The following is a 9488-nucleotide window of genomic DNA, read 5'->3' as shown; positions in this document are numbered from 1 at the left end:
AATCAGGTATCATTCATATGATACTATGAACAACAGATGTGAACGCTGTCCTGTCCTGTGCCATCCTCACAATCTCTGACACACTCCAGCCCATTGCTGCACACTGCGGGAACCCATCTGATTGAAGAATTTCCTCTTTCACTGACCCTCCACCTTTCCAAGTTATGTCCCTCTCCAAGGAATAGACTCTTCCAACAACACGCCCAAAGTATATGAGGTAGAGCTTTGTTATTTCTGACTCCAAAGAGCATTCTGGCTGCACTTTCTCTAAGACATATCTGTTCTTTTGTCAGGTCCATAGGGTATTCAGTACTCCAACACCACAGCTCAAAGGCATCAATTCTTCTCCTGCCATCCTTCTTCAGTGTCCAGTTCTCAGAGGCATAGCAAGTAACTGAAAAGACCATGGCCTGAATTAGGTGCACCTTAGTCCTTAAAGTGACATCATTGCTCCTCAATAATTTAGAGAGGTGTCTGACTGGAGATGTTCTGAATGTAAAACTACACTGTAGGTTTTCCAAGGCCATGCTCATTACAGAAGCTGGCTGCTTCTTCTGTCTCCTTTGGAGTGGGTGGTGGCTTTGAACAGCTGACCTTTTAGTTAGCAACTGAGCCCTTACCCACTGTGCCACCAGAATTCTGTCAATAGTTAAAACTGGAGCCAAGAAAACACTATGGGACAGTTCTACTTTACAACACATGAGGTCTCTATCAGGCGTAACTGGCTCCCTGGCACCTGACAACAAAGGCAACTCAGCACTCCTGGGGATAATTACCCTCAATAAATATTTGGTGAATAAAATAAACGCATTTAAATGCTGGACCAGAATCCACTCCCTTTACATCACAGCCTGGCAATCTTTCTAGCGCTGTTGCATTCTCCTCACTGCACAAGGGCAGCGCAGCAGTGAGCATGGAGCCAGATCAGTGGCACCCAACCCCAGGGCTTGTTCGAGTCCCCTGAGCAGCTTTCAAAACACAGCCACAGCTTCGTCTCCCCAGGAGAGATTAATCCCCGCTTCCTGCTGCTGGAACTGTCTCTGGGTTTTGTTTAAGCTTCCCGTTAGGCCTCGCACGCACAGCCAAGGTGAGGATGAGGTGCTGGCTGAATGGCAAGATCTCTCCCCACACCAGCAGGCCTTAAATCCAGGATCCCAGCATGTTGAGGCTTCCCCAGGAAACCAGCTGAGGTAAAGGCAGGAAGTGAAGAGCCCCAAGACCCACCCTCCTGATGGCGGCTGCTGTTGTTAGTGTCAAGTCAACAAGGACTCACAGCGACCCCACGAATGGCAGGCCTGAACCCTGCGCGAGCCTATGCCAACCCCACAATCTCCGACACCCTCGAGCCCACTGCTGCAGTCACAGCGTCAACCTATCTCCTGAAAACCTGTCTCTTTCCCTCACTCTTAAAGACTGGTCCTTCCTGACAACATGCCCAAACGTTAGCTGTGATTAATCTCTCTGGCTGATATCTCAGAGTGCACCCAAATCTGAGAATCCCTGTCCTTCAATACCAGTGCAGTGCACCTGGATGGTACAACACCAGTGCAGTGCACCTGGATGGTACAACACCAGTGCAGTGCACCTGGATGGTACAACAACTGTGCATTCAGAAACGTTGCGGGTTTGAGTCTCCCCAAGAAGGGCCTTGGAAGAAAAACCTGGTGATTTACCTGCAAAAAGTCAGCCACTGAAAACCCTACGGAGGGCAGTTCTACTGTGACACACACGAGGCCACCAGGGGCCAAGCCCTGCTTCACAGACACTGGCTGGGAGGCTCACGTCACCCCACTGCCACTTACAGACCAGGCCTCCTACCAGAAACTCAAAGGGCTCCCTTCTGCACGTGGGTCAACAGGCTTGTGTCATGGCCCCAGGAAAGGCAGTAGAGGGGGGCAGATTTAGTTTAATGACATCTATCAGGCCAAGAGGTTCCTATTTACTACCGCTTAGCTTTTTTAAAGGACCATCGAGAGCGTTTCAAGCTGGAATATAATCTTACCTCTGACTGGGAAAAGTCCACCCTGGGACTTCCAACCTTTATGCAATTATTTCATAGAGCTGAGTAACTCTTTTCACGCCAAGCCCACTCGTTCCTCCACTGGTGTGATGATCCCTCTGGACTCTGATCACCAACAACCGAGGGGAAGGAGGGAACTCGAAAGAAAGCGCCTTCCCCCGGTGGCTGGCCTCTGAGGCCTCAGCCGGCCTGGCCCTGGCCCTGAGCTCCCCGGTGTGTGAACTCCAGTAATGTCGCTGAGCAATTACCACCCCGCTCTCCCAGGTGCAACGTGCGCTCGAGAGTTCAAGAGGAGTGCGCTTGTCTAACCCGGCCCGACCCAATGACCTAGTTTCATGAGAGGAGAAGAGGGCACAAACGTAGAAGAGTGTTTAATGCGATGAAGTCACCGGCAGGGAAATCAGGGCCAAATGGCAAGGCTGAAGGAAGAGGAAGTGAGGACGTGTACGGTGGGTTAAAAAGCTGCGGTGTCTGGCGGCCAAGAGTCTAGACCCAGGAGGGGCCACAAGTGCTTAGCCAACTGTTCACACAGAAGTGTGAAGTCTGGTCTGACGCTCCTTCTTCCTGAGGACCAAGCCCCACCGGGGGCATCTCGGTAGGTATTTTGATCCAGTGCAATGCTTCTGAGCCTTGCCCAACTCACTTGACCTCTGGTCATACGGAGTCCTACCTACTCGTCGGTCAGGAGCTCTGATGGCCTAGTGGTAAGAAGCTGGTCTACAATCCCAAAGGCACATGGTTTGAATCCACCAGCTGCTCCGAGAGGGAAGGATTGCCAATCCCCTCCTGTGTGATTAACTGCCTCTGAAAGCCTGCGCTGGAGGGTCAGCTACGGGTTGGTTCTCACTCAACAGCACCCACTCGCTGGTTAAGTTTCTCACACACAGACACGGTGAGAACCGTGGTTCGGGCTTGGCACAGTGGACTGGGCACACAGGCTGAGCAACGGGCTTGAGCATGGCATCGGTTACAAAGGTGGTACAGGACCAGGCAGTGCCCCGTTCTGTTGAAGCTAGAGGCTCCGTGAGTTAGAGTCCACTCAACAGCGTCCAACAACAGCAGCAGGCTCAGCGCTGCTCAGGAAGCCGGGGGGTGGGGGGGCAGGCTTCCACACAGGAAACCCAAGTCAGATGCCAGGCTGATGCCCCCCCAAGTAAAGCCACAACCCGTCAGTCAGTGGAAGTTAACATCTCCTCACGATGCTGATGAGATAGCTTTCAGAGGAGAGTATAGATTAGTGTGGACTAGGAAGGATTGTTTTTGAAAATTAGCCAAGGAAAGTCTCACAGATCACACCTGTTGGGTTTGCATCTCCTCACGGGGATGCCATGAGTACGGGCGATGTCCTATCACCATGCATTGCGTCATCATGATTTGAGGGTTGACCTGATGGTCGCTAACACCACCATCACCGGCTAACCTCCAGTTATTCTTCAAAGCCCCTCTCACACAGCCTTCCAGGGTAAGAGGCCCTGAGCCTTGCACCCTTGAACCAGCCCCACCTGCCAATTAATTAGGCCTTCGAGCTACTTGTTTCTCTCACGTTCTCCACTGCTGTTTCACACCTGCTTCCTCACAGTCAAGTATCATGAGGGGCAGGCGGATGTGTCGGTGCTTTCCTTCTCACTGTTACTCATCCGGGCAGCTCTGGTGCGCCAGTGGAAAGGAGTTGCACTGCCAACCGCAAAGCATGCGGTTTGAATCCCCCAACCGCTCCGAAGGAGGAAGAGGGGTGATCACCTCACATGCAATTTGCTGTTGTTACGTGCTGTCGAGTTGACCACGACTCAGAGCAAACATGAACACAGCTCTGAATCCTGCCCTATCCTGAGCCAATCTCACCGACACACCTGGCCCCATTCCCACGTCACTGCAATTTACAGCCTCTGAAACACCACTGGAGGGTCAGCTGTGAATTGGTTCTGACTCAACAGTACAAAACAACTATTAATCACACGCACTCTCCTATCATCCTCTGATTAGAAACAGCAGGTATTAACTGTCTGCACTTCCGTGCTGGGAAAACATGCCGGGGTTACTAAGTAAGGTACACAGTGGTGCTCACTAGGTGCTCAGCAAATAGGTCTGCCCAGCAGTGCAAAATCAGGAGGCCTCTCCTGTCCCCCAAATCTGGCTCCACTGTAGGGCTCTGTTGGCCGATAATGTGTGTGGGAGCTGGACCACCAGAGAGAATTCCTTCATTGCTGGGACCTGGTCTCAGTTCCTGGCTGAGGCATAGGACAAGTGAAGACAAGTGGTTCCTGGAATCATCTGTCACAAGCTCAACTTGCCTAAGAGGGAGAAGGCCTAAGAGTCTTGCCTTCAATCTACACAAAAGCGCTACCTTTACTTTCAGCGGCCACCTCTCAGCCCAGTTGTGCCTGCCCGCCCCCCTCTGCTCTGTGGGATCCTCTCATTGCTGTAATCTCAGGGAGCTCTCACCGTCACCCAGACACAGGACCTGCAGAAGAAAACAGAGCTCACCCCTCCTCCTCCTCTAGCTCTGTCACCCTGGCTATGAGGGTGACTGAGGAGAGACCAAAGGGTGCTCCAACATGTCTAGTGTGTCCCCGAAACTTTCTGGCCTTGTAAGGTCCAGGCACTCAGCTGGCAGGGTGTGACATGGCTGTCAGTCTCCAGCATCAGGACCCCTTCTCACTCTCTGCCTCACTCTTAGCCAATCACTGCAGCTTTGTGGTTGCTGGCTCACCTAGTCCCAGAGACAGTGTCCCCTACGTAGTCTTTGAGTCCATCTACCCCTCCCACCCTGCCACCCCCTAAACCAGGGCACCACCAGAGCTCTCTCTGGGAAACACATCTCTCTCCCCAGGGATTTTCAGATAAAATACAGGACACCCCTTAAATCTGAATGTCAGATAACTATGGATGTTTTAAAAATACAATTATGTCCTAAATGTTGAGTGGGACACATCCTTACCCTAAACCCACATTTCTCTAATATTCAAATTTGACTGAACAGCCTATATTATTTGCTTAATGTGGCGACTATACTGTCTGCCCTTTGCCTTGCCTCCTCTTAAATCCATCCTTCATACAGATATTTTCTAACATGTCACTCTGAGGCCAATCATGCCGTCTCTTGCCTAAAAACTTCATCAGTCCCTGTACCTCACAGGATCGAGTCCAAACTGCAAGGCACGACGTAAGTGGCTCACGACAGTGACCTGCCCCCAGGCCCACCCACTTCTGTGTGATCAGGGGCCCTGGAGTTGGCTCTGACACCTGGCAAAACCCACGATTGATACAACAGGATGAAGCACAACCCGCTCCGCGCTGTCCGTCCTCACAGTCTCTGCCGAGCTTTAGTCGGCTGTTGGTCACCGCGTCAGTCCATCTTGGTGAAGGTCTTCCTCTCCTCCGTGGACACCATGGCAGCCCTCGGTCCCTCCAGCGCCTCTGCCCTCCTCAGACTCGGGGCTGCTCCCTGACCAGGATTCCACAGCACCCCGCTTCACAGCCTGCCTCCTCATCCCTCACGTCTCAGCTCACATCTGCAACGTGTCTCTGGCACCACAGGCTGGTCCTGTCTCAGCTATTTATTCCCAGTGGACTCACTGGCCTATAATCACTTGTTTAATCATCTCTCCACCGGCAAACTACCAATTCTAAGAGATCGGGGATTGCACGTTTCACACAAGTATTGGCACACAGCAGGCGCCTTGCCCTCTGAATCCTGTGAATAATGACTCTGAAGTGATGGCTTAGTGGTAAGGAGTTGCACTGCCAATCCAAAGGTTCATGGTTCAAATCCACAGGAGAAGGATGGGCAATCTCTTCCCATGTGATTAACTGCCTCTGAAAACCTGCTGGAGGGTCAGCTGTGCGTCGGTTTCTGCCTTGATGATTCACAACAACAACAGCAGATCTAGGTGCAATTAGGCTGGGTCTGGGGTATCAACTGCCCAGCACACAGCGCCCCTCGCCCGCCAGAGCCTGTCCCCTTGATGAGGGCTTTACGAGGGCAACCCACAAAGGCGACGGCTTCTGGCATCTTTTACACAGACAGGCCAGCACCACAGTAACTTGATGAGACACTCTGCTGTCACGCCTAATAAATCTCCCAGCCTGCCTTCCTCTCCACTTGCTAAGAAGGAATCATCTGGAAATGAACTTGGAAGAACCCTGGATCACAGAAGCGCAATTCTAGACACGTGAAAGAGGAGAGGGGGGAATAAAAGGAGAAAAGGCCAAATCACGTCCCCAATCGACTCGTCTGGCAATTTAAATAACATCCGACTTCCAATCAGCCGGACAGCAGCCATAGGCTACAGGATGATGTCAACACTAGAACCTGAGGCTTTGGGGCACCAGAGGGCTCTTGTCTCATCAATTACTGACTTTGTAACACAGACTCCCCCTTCCTGTTGTTCACCACTTATGGGGACTCTTCTAGGAAAAGAAGCTTGACTAGTTCTGAGGTTTTTCTTTATATGTGAGAACCTTCTATGATGAGATCAAGGTTATTCCCTCTGCTTAAAGGGAAACACATGGCTGGTTGCACTTCCCTTTTTCTTGTTCCCTGCATTCTCTCGCTTCCAGCTCTTTTTGCTGAAAGATCAGGTCTATTCATCCCAAAGCCCCCTTTCCCTATTCTTTGTAAATGAATCTTCCCAAAGCCTAGATGTTAGTAATTTCTACTTGTTTAAAGAATCCCCTTTCTAATCGACTTTCATGAAAATGGATTTGAATTGAGTAACAGCATCTGAAATGTATACACGCTCACATGGCGTGCGCATTTGTATAAGGATTGCCTGGCTGAAGGATATTGGTTTAAATACTCAGCTGCTTTTGCATAATTATTTCCTTGGTGGTGGTGATAGGGGGGAGCGGGCATCAGTTCCAACCCTTGCCACTTCATCTCCCTGATTCTGGACATGTTATGAAAAGGGTTCCGTTCCAGGGGAAGGACACCACACTTGGTAATGTAGAGGAAGTTCTCAATGAGATGGACAGAGGCTGGCATGGACTCATGTGCGGCAGTAACGGAAATCAACAACAGTTCCTGAAGCAGAATTCTGCCCTTGGAGATGCACAGCATCTTCAGGTTGCTCTCTCTACCAGCTAGAAACTCTTGAAGGAGAGAGGCCACGTAAATAAATGTAGACCCCAAACACTGGAACTTCACATCGGAGGTTCAGCTCAAAAGCTGAATGACAGGGGATCGGGTTCCAAACCGCCCAAGTGCTTAGGAGTGACAAAACTCTGACTCCTGAGGAGTTACAGCTGAGTTTCATAACAACTGTTTCACACATTAAACAAAGCTGCCAATTCCGAAAGGAAAACAACTGTGAGGGAGTCAGAGGCAAGCCAGAGGAAAGAGCGATCTTGACTGGCATGCCTGTCCCAGCAACGCAGTCCCTGGCACTGAGTGCCACCCAAGCCACTCAGGTCAGACGCAGCTGGTTCTCAGCAGGGACCTGTCACTTGAGACAAATACATGGACCCTAACAGACTAGCACACTGTCCTCTGCTTCTAAAACTTGTCACTCCTTACACAGGGCAGTCATCTGAACAGTCCTCAGTCCTCAACATGCCACCAGGAGACTTTGAAGCTGCAAGTCCCCCAAAGTGGGCAAAACAGTCCTCAGTCCTCAACATGCCACCAGGAGACTTTGAAGCTGCAAGTCCCCCAAAGTGGGCAAAACAGTAAAAACGCCCCTCAGAGTCTGGAGCTCACTAGTGACTCAGAAATGCCCAGCAGAGTGCCTGGGGGGACTCGCAGGGCAACGCTGCCGTTGCTAACAGGCACAGGGCGGCAGGCAGCTCACGGGACCCTTCACTGTCCTCTGATCTCCTTGCTACTTAGAACAACACAGAGAGTAGGAAGAAAGGGAAGCTCAGAGAGGTTAAGTGACTTGCCCAAAGCCCTGCAGCCGGCAAGGGGCAGAACAAGGATGGAAAATTCTGAGATGACATAAAATTCCTCTTCACCCCAACATTGTGCCAATAATTGGAGACATTTCAGGAGGTGCTGGAACTATGTGCCTTTTCTCTCACCCCAAACAGAAATGACTCCAACTAGCGGCTGCCTGGCCTCTGCCTTGGGGTCTGGGGACTGAGGTGAGGGCTTCCATCTGCTCGCAGTCCTTACACGTGGAGAGCTTCTCTTGATGTCCCTCACGAGTGGCTGCTTATAATCAGTCTACACCCCAACTTCACCACCTACAGTCAACTCAGTCCCCTCACGCAGAAGGCTCCTTTACAGCTCACCTGTGGCTCGCGTGAGAAAGAAGGAATGTGCATTCGTGGAACTTCGTCTTTGTTTTTTGAAAGTTTGTGAAGCTTTTCTCCCCGGTATCCATAGTACTGCTATCATCACGGAGCGCTTTCTCTGACCCTCTCTGTCCATTTCCAAGGGTTTGGCCTACGGGCCTCTCCAGGTCACAGCTGAAGCCTTGCTCCAGAAGCTTTGGTTTGTTTTTAGCTTTTTGGTTCTGGTGGCTTCATCCCTAGGGAATTATGCTGCTGACCCAAAGGGATGCCTCTCTGGAAGTTTGAATCCACCTCCAAGCCCTGCAGGCTGAAAGACATCAAATCGCCTCTCTGGCAACGCATAGCCATAGACACTTAATGGAGGCGCAGCTCTGAGTTGGTTCCCACATGACAGCAATGATTTTTAATTTTTTTTTTTTAAGTTTTAAGGTCAGAGCGTACAGGACTCTAGCATCTTTTCTATTCCTACACTCTACCCAAAATAATCAGGGGACCTACAGCAGGTATGGGAATAAAGTGATACTCCTCAGACGCCCAGCCCAGGCCTGGCAGCCCGTGCCCAACTCACCTGCACGAAGCCCCAGAGCGGGTGGAGCGCGCAGTGCAGCAGGAGCGACGGCCAGCAGCAGCCTGGACGGAGCACCAGGTCCCCGAGCAGCATCTCGGCCCGGGGCGCCCACGCGAGGGGCGAACTGTCAGAAACAGGAGGTTTGGGTCACACGCGCTGCCTCACAGACACCAGGGTGCATGCCAGCCCCTCGAGGCGGGCACGCTTCGCCCCCTCGGGCACCTTCAGGGAAACCTACCCATCCCCTGAGCCTGCGCGCAGCACGCACACACTCACATTAGCAGAAACCAGTAGCTCAGAACTCACAGCCTGTTCGGGTTCACATCTCCAGAGTACTGGAGCGTCGTGCACGCCCCCAGGATCCTTCGTGCACACCTTGGCCCTGTGCGCGCCCCCAGGAACAGCCAAGTAGAGTTACCGAGCGCTGTGAATACCCCCAGAAGCAGCCATGCATAACTCACTCCCACTGCGAACACCTTTCAAACCCGGCGGGCACCACTCAGCCGGCGCGCACACCCACCCGCTCCTGCCCGCGCACTCTGACCCTGCAGGCGCACGGCCCAGGATCACACGCTGCCTGCACCCTCTCTGCCTGGCCAGCTCTCACTGCGCACACTGCAACACGGAACCTCAGAGTGCACCTCCATTTGCCCTCGCCCCCCCCAG

General features: G+C 52.0%; 1 protein-coding gene across 1 annotated transcript in view; it reads right to left on the bottom strand.

Annotated features, from left to right (window-relative positions):
- PRIMA1 (proline rich membrane anchor 1) overlaps positions 1 to 8915 on the bottom strand; it is a 93741-nt gene extending 84826 nt beyond the window's left edge. The window contains exon 1 of the mRNA XM_006879100.1: positions 8823 to 8915. Within this exon, the coding sequence (XP_006879162.1) occupies positions 8823 to 8915 (93 nt within the window). The remainder of the gene's footprint in view (positions 1 to 8822) is intronic.
- Between the last annotated feature and the right edge of the window lie 573 nt (positions 8916 to 9488).

Source organism: Elephantulus edwardii, unplaced genomic scaffold (assembly GCF_000299155.1).
Source record: "Elephantulus edwardii isolate Elephantulus edwardi_28Jun2011 unplaced genomic scaffold, EleEdw1.0 scaffold00002, whole genome shotgun sequence".
In the NCBI taxonomy this organism is placed as follows: domain Eukaryota; kingdom Metazoa; phylum Chordata; class Mammalia; order Macroscelidea; family Macroscelididae; genus Elephantulus; species Elephantulus edwardii.
This window is presented reverse-complemented; position numbering and strand designations above follow the sequence as displayed.